The sequence below is a fragment of the Corythoichthys intestinalis genome, chromosome 1 (genome assembly GCF_030265065.1).
Source record: "Corythoichthys intestinalis isolate RoL2023-P3 chromosome 1, ASM3026506v1, whole genome shotgun sequence".
In the NCBI taxonomy this organism is placed as follows: domain Eukaryota; kingdom Metazoa; phylum Chordata; class Actinopteri; order Syngnathiformes; family Syngnathidae; genus Corythoichthys; species Corythoichthys intestinalis.
In genome coordinates this window covers 65,612,779-65,626,791 of record NC_080395.1, presented here as the reverse complement: position 1 = coordinate 65,626,791, position 14,013 = coordinate 65,612,779, and the positions used below count along the sequence as shown (strand labels likewise).

The 14,013-nt window shown below is 40.2% G+C and overlaps 1 protein-coding gene across 1 annotated transcript in view; it reads right to left on the bottom strand.

Annotated features, from left to right (window-relative positions):
- Positions 1–4,507: 4,507 nt before the first annotated feature.
- Positions 4,508–14,013, bottom strand: part of LOC130922983 (Golgi apparatus protein 1-like) — a 52,576-nt gene continuing 43,070 nt past the window's right edge. The window contains exons 24-26 of the mRNA XM_057848320.1: positions 5,927–6,047; positions 5,748–5,854; positions 4,508–5,680 (exon numbers count right to left, since the gene is read on the bottom strand). Coding sequence (XP_057704303.1) covers positions 5,513–5,680; positions 5,748–5,854; positions 5,927–6,047 — 396 coding nt within the window. The 3' untranslated portion in view covers positions 4,508–5,512. The remainder of the gene's footprint in view (positions 5,681–5,747; positions 5,855–5,926; positions 6,048–14,013) is intronic.

Below are 14,013 nucleotides of genomic sequence, written 5' to 3'. Positions count from 1 at the left end.
GGTCATGTGCGTTAAATGCGTCAAATATTTTAACGTAATTAATTTTGAAAATTAATTACTGCCCATTAACGCGATAATTTTGACAGCCCTAGTGTAAATGAATCGTTACCTTGCTAACAAAAGCGCTATTTTTCTTGTTGTTTATGTTATTTTGTAGAAAGAAAACATTATTCAGATGTTTGGGATGTCACAAAAGCAAGAAATAGCTGTGTTAAAGTCAAAGTTTGAAATGTATGCTTTGACAAAAAGCTCAATTTCTCTTTTTTCATGAGAAATTGGAAATTTGCTCAAACTAAGCTATTTTCTAATGCTGATTTCTAATGACTGGAAAAATATAACTTTTTCCTGCTGAAAGAAGAGAGTCTAATCTTTCTTTTGGTGGGTTCCATGTTTATATAGCGATAGTACAGAATTTTCTGTGGGCCTTGCAATATCTGTTAAAATCCAGTAAAACGGCTGGGAGCGAAGGGCCTTGCTCCGGTGAAAATGGCTGGGAATGAAGTGAGTTGGGTGTCATCCGGCAAATTGTGTCACTAACTGTTTATGTCCAGCTCAGATCTTTTACATCCATTCAAAAGTGAGCTAATTTGCCATATAACACTAAATGACATCTGTTGTAAGCATTCATTAATGCTTATGACAGTGTCATGTCATAATTATGATTGTCTAATTACATTTCTATGGCCCCAGTGTCAGTGTTACCAAATACCTTAACTAGCAATTAATGAAACGAACAGTAACTGAAGAAATAATTAGCACAGAACATGAATTTTGATTAATTACATCTGTAGCGCCGCAATGCATGCTAAGAGGCATGTTGAACAATAGTGCTGATAGCAGGTGGCAGCAGACGTTGACTGTCTCCCCAAAAGGAGCAGTGATGGCCAAATGAAGTTTCTTGAAGCAATGACGTTTTGCAGCCAGTTGATTCAAAGCATCATGGTGGTTCATTTAGTCTGATGCCGCTTTAAAATTGTGTCACCAAATACATAACTAACAATTAATGAAACAACTGGAGGCATGTTGTACAACGATAATGTTGGTGGCAGCACAGGTTCACAGTCTCCCCGAAGGGAGCAGTGATGGCCAAATGAAGTTTCTTGAAGCAATGAAGTTTTGCAGCCAGTTGGTTAAAAGCATCATGGTGGTTCATTTGGTCTTATGACAGTCGTGTGATGCCGCTGTCAAATAAAGTGTTACTGGTTAATATCTTTTGGTGCAAATATCCCATAATACAGAGGGGACAGCTGCGGCTTATAGTCCAGTTCGGCTTATCTATGAATAAACGTTTCCGTGTCAAACTTGGTGGGTGGCGAATTATAGTCAGGTGCGCCTTATAGTGCGAAAATGATGGTTGTTCTTAAGATTAAATGTACTAATTTATTGCTTAAAATAAATCAAGCTTATTTTCAGCTTGCGATTTTTATTTAAAAAAATCTAAATCAACTGGCACTGGCATATAATTGCACTAATTTAAGAACACTAAAAACAAAGGAATTTAACTAGTTTTAAGGAGGTCTGTGTTTTTAGTGTAGTACATGGCTCTTCCGCTGCAGATGGAAAGGGATGCTCAATCAAATGGCTTGTCAGAAGGAAGCAGCTTGCTGATAAAGAAAAAGTTCTTTAATGGGTTTTCAACTGTACATGGGCAAATAATGCAAAACACTTGTGCCACGTAAGTCACTATTCAATATTAGACATGATGACAATGGCAACCATTGATTTTCCTCATCATGGAGTAAATGTTATACATACATTTGGAGTTTTGACTTGCTATTGACATAAGAAAGAAGACATCTCCATAAATTAAACAATTGCGTGATCAATCTGCAGTACAATAACAAATCTCCACAAAAGTTCAGAGCGGGATGCCTGCTGTTGCTGTTGAGTGACTAAAACGCAGGAAACTAACAAGTCCTGATGATTTTGGCTTGCACTCTGGTGATCAGTAGGGGTGTAACGGTACACAAAAATCTCGGTTCGGTACGTACCTCGGTTTAGAGGTCACGGTTCGATTCATTTTCGGTACAGTAAGAAAACAAAATGCAAAATATAAATGTGCTAGTTGTTTATTACACACCTTTGTGCTTTCAACAATAGGAACATTAGCCTTTATAAAGCTAGAATTCTGCTCAAAAAGTAGCGGGTATTTAAAGATAATCCAACAACAATTTGCCTTTCAGACCCCCGCGTATTGGTCAGCTTTCTTTCTGAAAGAAAGAAGAAAAAAGAAGTCCTGTGCTAAAGAGAAAAGCAATCCCAATCCCAAAAAGATTTTAACATGTATTTTACAAATGAAATGCCTCAGTGAATATTTTTTCTTCTTCTTATGAACAGTTTTGCTGAATGGTGGATTTTCTCAAGTTAAAGCGCCACACAGAAATTAATAAATTTATTTGTGTAAGCAGGATGTGTGTATTATTCTTATTATTTAATTCCAGGTCTTTTAGCTCATTTCAATTTATTTTATTTAAATGGGCTATTATTTATGTTATTATGTGTTTATATTTTACAAATGTGATGTAGTATTCATTTATATTGTACAGTGCCTTGCAAAAGTATTCGGCCCCCTTGAATCTTGCAACCTTTCGCCACATTTCAGGCTTCAAACATAAAGATATGAAATTTAATTTTTTTGTCAAGAATCAACAACAAGTGGGACACAATCGTGAAGTGGAACAACATTTATTGGATAATTTAAACTTTTTTAACAAATAAAAAACTGAAAAGTGGGGCGTGCAATATTATTCGGCCCCTTTACTTTCAGTGCAGCAAACTCACTCCAGAAGTTCAGTGAGGATCTCTGAATGATCCAATGTTGTCCTAAATGACCGAAGATGATAAATAGAATCCAAATGTGTGTAATCAAGTCTCCGTATAAATGCACCTGCTCTGTGATAGTCTCAGGGTTCTGTTTAAAGTGCAGAGAGCATTATGAAAACCAAGGAACACACCAGGCAGGTCCGAGATACTGTTGTGGAGAAGTTTAAAGCCGGATTTGGATACAAAAAGATTTCCCAAGCTTTAAACATCTCAAGGAGCACTGTGCAAGCCATCATATTGAACTGGAAGGAGCATCAGACCACTGCAAATCTACCAAGACCCGGTCGTCCTTCCAAACTTTCCTCTCAAACAAGGAGAAAACTGATCAGAGATGCAGCCAAGAGGCCCATGATCACTCTGGATGAACTGCAGAGATCTACAGCTGAGGTGGGAGAGTCTGTCCATAGGACAACAATCAGTCGTACACTGCACAAATCTGGCCTTTATGGAAGAGTGGCAAGAAGAAAGCCATTTCTCAAAGATATCCATAAAAAGTCTCGTTTAAAGTTTGCCACAAGCCACCTGGGAGACACACCAAACATGTGGAAGAAGGTGCTCTGGTCAGATGAAACCAAAATTGAACTTTTTGGCCACAATGCAAAACGATATGTTTGGCGTAAAAGCAACACAGCTCATCACCCTGAACACACCATCCCCACTGTCAAACATGGTGGTGGCAGCATCATGGTTTGGGCCTGCTTTTCTTCAGCAGGGACAGGGAAGATGGTTAAAATTGACGGGAAGATGGATGCAGCCAAATACAGGAACATTCTGGAAGAAAACCTGTTGGTATCTGCACAAGACCTGAGACTGGGACGGAGATTTATCTTCCAACAGGACAATGATCCAAAACATAAAGCCATATCTACAATGGAATGGTTCAAAAATAAACGTATCCAGGTGTTAGAATGGCCAAGTCAAAGTCCAGACCTGAATCCAATCGAGAATCTGTGGAAAGAGCTGAAGACTGCTGTTCACAAACACTCTCCATCTAACCTCACTGAGCTCGAGCTGTTTTGCAAGGAAGAATGGGCAAGAATGTCAGTCTCTCGATGTGCAAAACTGATAGAAACATACCCCAAGCGACTTGCAGCTGTAATTGGAGCAAAAGGTGGCGCTACAAAGTATTAACGCAAGGGGGCCGAATAATATTGCACGCCCCACTTTTCAGTTTTTTATTTGTTAAAAAAGTTTAAATTATCCAATAAATGTTGTTCCACTTCACGATTGTGTCCCACTTGTTGTTGATTCTTGACAAAAAAATTAAATTTCATATCTTTATGTTTGAAGCCTGAAATGTGGCGAAAGGTTGCAAGATTCAAGGGGGCCGAATACTTTTGCAAGGCACTGTATATATATTTTATGTTGTATAAGTTTAGTTCCTATGTGAATATTAGTTCCTACTTGTTTTGCTGTGGTAGGAGGGTTTTGTATTGAACACGGGGCCGTGTTGGTTATTATTATAGCAGAGAAGACAGCAGTAAATAAACAAAGACAAGTCAACTGTGCCCCGATCTACCACTCAACAGATCTGATGGACTCAAAAAGTGGGTTACGATTGCATATTAGTTTGAAAATCGACCGGATCTACCGTATTTTTACACAAGTGACTTCCGGCCTGCCCGATCTTAGCTACCGGTAGTAGTATTGACGCAGGAGGGTCGCGTCTCGCGTCAAATAATAAACTCTGCCGTTCTTTTTGCGTGCGTTGTGTTGAGCCGCTTCTGGGACGCGTCTAACACGCGGCCGCACTGCGACTGGTGTGCACTGGCTGATTGACTTTAACGCCTGCGTTTCACTGCGTTCTCGCGGCGGCCACGTTGACGCGCCGTTGGTGTTTCTGGGTTATACTGTCCAACCGTGATGGTCCACATTATAGTCGAGAAGACGGAGTAAATATAATCTACACAAAGAAACTAACCTGATCGACTCACGGCCTCGAACAGTAAGGGTTACCTTTTGTCAGAAACTCGTTCGGTACGCCTTCGTTACGAACCGAGCACCATGTACTGAAACGGTTCAATACAAATACATGTACCGTTACACCCTTAGTGATCAGGTATTAAATATTGCGACCCCTATCAAAACTTAGACTTCGTACTGCATGGTTTGACTAGACAAATGAAAATCTCATCAGAAATGATCAACCGTACAAAAAAAAAAGGCATAGAAATGAAAATGATCATGGACTGTTGGATCTCGTTGAATGTGGCGAGCCATGGCAGATCCTGTACACGAGAAAAGAGGACGGGACTGCAGAATTCATTCCATTTGTTTCAAAGCAACAGCAAAACGTCTGAAAGTTTACTTCGCATTTCAAGCTGCTGTTTGCCGTCTCTTCAAAAATCAAGGAAAAAGATCACTTGAGGCTCTGCATGCTCCAGTCTTCTTTAAACATGACCAAAAACAAGAAGAAGGATGTCCTAGCCTCAGCAGTCCTCAGTCACGCCACTAGCAGCGCTCTTTTTTTTGTGTTTGATACCGAGTCATCTCATGTCCAACTCCAATCCTCAGGAAGAGGCGTACATTTACTCAAAGGGGAGATGCTTTGATTTGGTGAGACAATCCGTGATGGGCGATATTACAGCGAAGCTCAAAAAGAGATGCGCTGGGCGTTGGCACTGGGCATGTTGGCAGACTGAGGAGGAAGAGGACGAGGACAAAGGGGCCCAAGCAGGTGGAGGCGCTTCTACCGGTCTTTTAGCTCCCTGGTCACGCGCTTGGTGATTCGACCGCAAAGCAGCCCCATCAGAAAGAGGACGCACAGGCTCAGCGCGATCATCAGCAGGATGTAGTTTTTAGAGGGTGACGTCATCACCTGCACGGCTAGGTCTGATAAACCCTCTGCCGGTGCCACCTACATGGCAAAGGAGCACATAATGTTAAATAAAACTTGGGTGGAAATGGCTCCATCTAGTGGTCACCTTGGCAGCGTAGCTCCACATATCGATGCGGTCTTGAAGTCTTTTCTTACACTCTGGCTGCAGGCGAACTCTCTTGTCCTGCAAGGCCTCCATCAGACATGACATTTCTGTGTGGCAAAACGAAGAACATTACAGCAAGTCCTGCTGGTGTATAGTATGGAATATTTGAAGTCACCCACGTCTTCCCCTGCCCGGCGTGATGGCAGCACAGTGATGTTTGAGGTCCAAGGCGCAGGCTGTGTGGAGGACCGGGTCCACAAAGATGTCTGCTTTACTCTCCTTTAGCATGTTCAGAACCTCCTGCACACAAGCACAACAAATTGGGGAAAACAATCCAAAGCACAAAGATCTGCTATCTCATTCATTCTTTTGATGGAAACGCTGGAAACAAAACCGTAACTGAGCGTGCATGCAAGAGCGGAGAGAAGTATGGAGCACCAGAAGTGGCAAAATTAAAGGGATCCATCGATAGAAAGACATGTAGTTATTAAACGATAAAGGTTAGAACAAGTTATACTAATTTGATGTCAAAATCCCTCTTAATGTTTTCGTTTTAATAACATTTGTAAAATTATTTTAACTATTAGGTTGCCATTGTTGTTGACGTCGCAGGGTGGTGACGTCACATTGGCACGCTGCCGGACTTCCACAGTGTCCCTCTTTGACTACATAAACATGTCGTCAGTTCCGTCCTTCCAATTTGAAGCCGAGCAGAATATTAATGAAAAGGACAGCCCTGTCGATTTTAACACAAAATGAGCAGTAAAAGCAAAATGAACAGGAAAGACGGGATGAGACCAGTAGCTTACATGTGTCAAGTTCGCTAGTGACAGCGAACACTCTCCTGCTCTAGTGACGGAGCAGGAGAGTGATGTCAAAAAATGTTTGCAGATCTTCACGGTAAAACTATTGTGTGATCCAACTTATTCCAATATTATGATGGAGATAGTTAGCATCCAGAGCTGTTGTGTGCTTTACATACGATTAGGGTATACAGTGAAACACAGCAGTTTGATTACCACACAAAAACGTTGATAGTTTGCCTCTACTGAGACGTCTAATGACGGCTTACCTTATTTTTGTCACGTAAAAGCGCACTCCACATCGATGATCATCCTGCAGTTGCTCACAGTTGTCTCAGCTTGCTTCCCGGTGAATAAGCGACTTTGCCTGGGTTTTTTCGTTTGCCTGCCGCCCTGGTTTTTGGTTTTCTATCATGTGCAGGTATTTTTGTTTATTTATTTATTTTTTCGCCTTGCTTTTACGGCTTCTCAACGCGGTTTTCCCTCTGTTTTTTTCCTATTGTGTCCCTTTTCGCGATCGTGTGTTTTTTGTGTGTGTTCAATAAACCCTTGTAAGCAACCCCTCTGCATTTGTTGTCTGCTTTGTGATCAAGCACCGCTTCCGCGGACCCTTTTTTGCTTTCATCCGAGGACTTGAGTTACTGATTGCAGCTAATTGATCGATAAACAATACACACACTAACGATGAAGAAAAAAATAACATGGTCATTGTGGTGTTTCTTGATTATTGCCATAAGTGTGGTCTTGAACGCTCCCTTAATGAAGCGTCAGTGCGGAGTGGAATAAAAGAATCACGTTCGCTCACAATGTGTCTCACGTGCTTTAAGTACAAATAAAGTACACGACAGTCCTCTTAAGATCTCAATGTGCGAAATAAGGCGTCATTATAGTCTGTTGGGCAGAAAATGATAAAGGAATAGCCAGCAATCAAATTACAGTGGGGCAAATAAGTATTTAGTCAAACACTAATTGTGCAAGTTCTCCCACTTGAAAATATTAGAGAGGCCTGAAATTGTCAACATGGTTAAACCTCAAGCATGAGAGACAGAATGTGGAAAAAAAACAACTGAAAATCACATTGTTTGATTTTTAAAGAATTTATTTTCAAATCATGTGGAAAATAAGTATTTGGTCAATACCAAAAGTTCATCTCAATACTTTGTTATGTACCCTTTGTTGGCAATAACGGAGGCCAAACGTTTTCTGTAACACTTCACAAGCTTTTCACACACTGTTGCTGGTATTTTGGCCCATTCCTCCATGCAGATCTCCTCTAGAGCAGTGATGTTTTGGGGCTGTCGTTGGGCAACACGGACTTTCAACTCCCTCCGCAGATTTTCTATGGGATTGAGACCTGGAGACTGGCTAGGCCACTCCAGGACCTTGAAATGCTTCTTACGAAGCCACTCCTTTGTTGCCCTGGCTGTGTGTTTGGGATCATTGTCTTGCTGAGCCACGTCTCATCTTTATTGCCTTTGCTGATGGAAGGAGATTTTCACTCAAAATCTCTCGATAGTCGATACATGGCCCCATTCATTCTTTCCTTTACACCAGTGGTGTCTAAACTATTCCACATTGGGCCGCAGTGGGTGCTGGATTTCATTCCTACTAAACAAGAAGACATCTTTTCACCAATCTGGTGTCTCACAAGTGTAATTAGTTGACTGCAGTCAGGTGCTGCTTGTTTCAGCACAAACTTCATTGGTTAAACTGTCTGTGCTCGATTGATAGGAACAAAAACCAGGACCCACAGCGGCCCTTTAGGACAGGTTTGGACACCCATGCTTTACACAGATCAGTCGTCCTGGTCCCTTTGCAGAAAAACAGCCCCAAAGCATGATGTTTCCACCCCCATGCTTCACAGTGGGTATGGTGCAATTCAGTATTCTTTTTCCTCCAAAAAAGAGAACCTGTGTTTCTACCAAAAAGTTGTATTTTGGTTTCATGTGACCATAACATATTCTCCCAGTCCTCTTCTGGATCATCCAAATGCTCTCTAGCGAACCGCAGATGGGCCTGGACTACAGTGTACTTTCTTCAGCAGGGGGACACGTCTGGCAGTGGAGGATTTGAGTCCCTGGCGGCGCATTGTGTTACTGATAGTAGCCTTTGTTACTGTGGTCCCAGCTCTCTGTAGGTCTTTCACTAGGTCCTCCCATGTGGTTCTGGGATTTTTGCTCCCCGTTCTTGTTATCATTTTGACGCCACAGGGTGAGGAGGGAGTTGAAAGTCCGTGTTGCCCAATGACAGCCCCAAAACATCACTGCTCTAGAGGAGATCTGCATGGAGGAATAGGCCAAAATACCAGCAACAGTGTGTGAAAAGCTTGTGAAGAGTTATAGAAAACGTTTGGCCTCCGTTATTGCCAACAAAGGGTAGAAAACAAAGTATTGAGATTGACTTTTGCTATAGACGAAATACTTATTTTCCACCATGATTTGCAAATAAATTCTTTAAAAATCAAACAATGTCATTTTCTGTTTTTTCCCCCACATTCTGTCTCTCATGGTTGAGGTTTACCCATGTTGACAATTACAGGCCTCTCTAATATTTTCAAGTAGGAGAACTTGCACAATTAGTGGTTGGCTAAATACTTATTTGCCCCACTGTAAGTTTAAAACATTTATTAATTTGTTTTAAGTGTCGCTTATTCACTGGAAAGCAAGCTTCAGCAGCAACATCTGATAAAATGAGAACACAGGCAGGATGATCATCAAAGTGGAGAGCGCTTTTACGAGACAAAAATAAGGTAAGCCGTCATTAGACGTCTCAGTAGAGGCAAACTATCAACGTTTTTGTGTGATAATCAAACTGCTGTGATTCACTGCTCGGGTTCAAATTGGAAGGGCAGAACTGACGACATATTTATGTAGTTAAAGAGTTTTCCTCTTTATTGTACCTATTAGATTTAAAAAAAAAAAAAAAAAATTGCCAGCAATTTCAAGAGGAGCTCTATCAATTTTACCAATGAGACGTTGCAACAATAATCACATGCCTACATAACACCAATTTGACGCAAGCTTACCGTTCTATGATCACGCCAGCCTGTTCAATCACGTGGCGTCTTTAAAGCACCGTAAAAAATTAAGTATTTGACATAGAGCACTGCCCTCAACATGAATCGAAAGCACGGATTTAAACCTCTCTCCCGGTTTTTATTTGGCATCGATCAACCACAGAAAATCGTAGATATGATCCTTTTAATTTCATAATAGTAGCTATGAAAGAACTAATCACTATTCAGACCAGGAACTGTTTTCTCCACTAGAGGGCACTTTGCACTTTGGAAGAAAAATGCTTCATACCTGTCTTACTTTTTTCTCTCGCCGGAATTCAAATTTTTTTTTTTTTGGATTTCTGTTATGGGTTATTGTATAATATCGTTAAGTTTGTGCTGAGAGAAAAAAATACCATTGTTAAAAAAAACTAATAATAAGCAGTTAGTCACAATGTTATACATTACCTCAGTATTCTTTTCACTGGATACTTATCTACTTGTACTTGAGTACATTTTTTGAATGACTACTTTTACCTTTACTTGAGTACCCTAATTTTCGGACTATAAGCCGCTACTTTTTTCCTTCATATTGATACTTGTGGCTCCAGTGCGTCTTATTTGCGGATTTATTTGGGTTAATAGGTAACAGCGGGGTCATAAGACTGTCATAATTATGACATGACACTATCATGGGCATGACTGAATGCTTATGACAGATGTCATTCAGTGTCATCTGGCAAATTATGTCACTAACTCCATTTATGTCCAGCTTGGATCTTTTACATCCATTCAAAAGTGAGATAATTTGCCAGATAACACAAAATGACATCTGTTCTAAGCATTCATTAATGCTCATGACAGTGACATGTCATAATTATGATTGTCTAATGACAGTCTTATGGTATATACTGTATTTGACAGTGTTAGCAAATACCATAACTTGCAATTAATGTAACAACTGGAACAGTAACTGAAGAAATATTTAGCACAGAAAATTAGTTTTGATCGTTATTTACATCTGTAGCGCTCCAATGTATGTTAGGAGGCATGTTGGACGACAACAGTGTTGACAGCAGGTGGCAGCAGAGGTTGACCGTCTCCCCCATGGGAACCAGTGACGGTCAAATGAAGCTTCTTGAAGCAATGAAGCTTTGCAGCCAATTGGTTCAAAGCTGCATGGTGGTTCATTTGGTCTTATGACAGTCGTATGATGCCGCTGTCAAATAGCGTTACCTGTTAATATCTTTTGGTGTAAATATCCCTTAATACAGTGAGGATAGCTGCAGCTTATAGTCCAGTGTGGCTTAGCTGTGAACGAATGCCGTTTTCGTGCCAAATTTGGTGGGTGGCGGCTTATAGTCAGGTGCGCCTTATAGTGCGAAAATTACGGTAATAATATTCTGAAGTAACGCAACTCTTACTTGAGTAAAATTTTTGGCTACTCTGCCCACCTCTGCTTGTTACAGATTACAGGGCCTGCATTAACAAATAAAATGCTTGTAAAACGGCTGGAAATTATAATGAGCACACATACAAAATTGTTGAAAGTTATATCCCAAAGACAGGCAATTCATTCATACAGATTGATTCTATTCATTTTGGTCATATAAACAAATAGCAAGAAATGGTGTTTATTATTGATACAGTTTAAATACCACATATTATATTAACACAATATTAGACAAAGCTCTTGAGTGAGAGCCTCTCACTCAAATTGCATTTAATTGTCATTGTATTCATAGCCAGTTTGCTAAAAGATGGCAGCTAATCTGCTACTTCAGTTTGCGACCATAGTAGTTTACTGCAGTTAACCGCCTGATACGTAAAGAGTAAAGTTGAACCAGTTAAATTAGCAATTAATGGGCATAGGTGACCAAACAAACATCAACACAAAGGTGAAAATGAACAAAAAGGGTGGACAGTTTATCTGGCATTAACATGTAAAGCAGGTGGGAAGACGTAATTTGCACTGTAATATTGATGCTGCATTCATTCACGTGTTGTAGGAGTAATCGAAAAAAAAAATCACTATTTTACATGGTGTCTATAAAAAGCGCTAACAAGTCACTCAACTTGTGATGTATCATTGGAGCATTAAAATAGGCGACTCTTCTTTGTATCATCCATGTTTTTAACCCACATTACGACTTTACAACACTTTAGAACGATTTTCCAATTTGGGAAATCAGATCTCCCGGCACACATGAGCGCAGCATCTCTCCTGAAGGTGCTTTGCGGAATTATCAATCATATGCCTATCACAGCCAAGGTTACGCGCATAAATTACCATATTAAGGAGCCTTATGCAGATTGCGTATATGGAGTGGAAAAAGAGTAATATGACCATATTAAATGGGCACATTCTGTAGATTATGCTATGTAGACTTAAAACTTCAAGATTTAAAAAAAAATTTTTTTTTAACCGCTGATATTTATCTTGCGGCACTGCAGATCAATACTCGGACACGTACCCCAGTAAAATGTTTTTTGCGATCTAGGATGCTTTGTGATGTGATGCTATGTTTTCACTGCTACGAGTTCATTAAAAAAGTAATCGAATGCTTCATATAGCTGCTTCTTTCTAAATAAGCAACATAACAGGTTCCAAAACAAAAATCCTTTTAATACTGTTGATTTTAACGAAGGCGTCTACCGCTTTAAGAGGGCGGCTGTTTACTAACGCCAGCGAGTCTGTCATTTCACATCTAGTTCTCTATATGTTCTAACCCCGCTGAGTCTGTCATTTCACATCTAGTTCTATTTACATGTGATATCAACCATAGCCCGACGTACAGTAATAATACGATTTATTCTCGTACTCCATCCATCCATCCATCCATCCATCCATCCATCCATCCATCCATCCATCCATCCATCCATCCATCCATCCATCCATCCATCCATCCATCCATCCATCCATCCAACCAACCCCACCCAAACTGCTGCTTAATCCGGGGTCGGGTCGCTGGGACAACAGACATAATGTATTGTTTTACTTACCGTAATTTTCCGAATATAACGTGCACTTTCCCCCCCCAAATCAACTTGTAAAATCATGGTGCGCATTATACACGTGTACAGGGATGGAGACAGAAATATATATAAAACGATTTTTTTTTTTTTTTTTTAATTGACACGGCCATGTTGTGTTGAAGAAACGGATGCGGCGATCCGTAGCAGACCATTACGGTACGTGACGTCACCATTTTGTTTCAGTAACACTTCACTCATATCGGTCGAATGATTTCGTCTGTGTTAAATTCTGCTTTTTTCACTCTTCGTAAAGCACAGAATTTAGTTTCTTGAACTCATTTGAGTCAACGTTTATTGCAGCTCCGCAACTCGGACCATAACAAACGTAACACAACACAGACTTCCTGTGTCCGTCAACTATATCTGTCCCTCGGGAAACTCAAACCCAAATAACAATAGTTCCTATTGTTACTGTCGTGTCTACAGCGATAAGCTCTCTCGGATTTCCGTCTTACATTCTCACTTTCATTTTACCGTAAAGATCCATGAAGATAACATTTATTCATCATGATGAAACGAACAAGTTATACAGCAGCCTTTAAAAGAAAAGCCAATCTGTTTTGTTTTCTCCTGGATTCTGGTAAGTTGAAGAAGTTATCAGATCATATTATTACTGTACATATTGTCAGTTTACGGTAATGTTTTGAACTACCAATGTGCTATGCTTGCGCTGTGTTTCACCAGTCAGTAAAATGACATTTCTGTATCTGTACACGAGCTCTGTTTTCTTGTATTCTTCTATTTACCTCCAATTAGTGATGCTAAAATTAGGGTGCGCGTTATACACGGGTACAATAATTTCCCCTAGATTTTACAAGTAAATTTGGGGTGCGCGTTATACACGGATGCGCCTTATATTTGGGAAATTACGGTAATTGGTTCTGACGGCCAGCGTGTCAACTACGTCGCACTCAGCTAGCTTTGTACTTGGCACTTAGGCTATATTCCATGAAGCCGGTCATGCAAAATTGGGTCGTGCAGCCACCTTTGCATGACATACCGTATTTTTCGGACTATAAGTCGCACCTTAGTATAAGTCACACCAGCTCAAAAATGTACAAAAAAACATATAAGTCTCACCGGAGAATAAGTGGCATATAAGTGACATTTTGTTTTTTTATTTGCGAACGTGGCCGGTATGTTAACGTAACATAGCTATTAAGAGTTATTCAGATAACTATAGCATAAAGAACATGCTAACAAGTTTAACATGTGAAATGATATAATAAATGTGTAATTAATTTCACACATAAATCGCTCCAAAGTATAAGTCGCACCCCCAGCCAAACTATGAAAAAAAAACTGCGACTTATAGCCCGAAAAATACGGCAATTGTGTTGCAAATGTTGCACTGAGCCGACTGGTCTTTTTTTTTTTTTTTTTGGTAAAGTTAAGCCAAACATTTGAGCACCGACGCACTGTGTCCATGCAT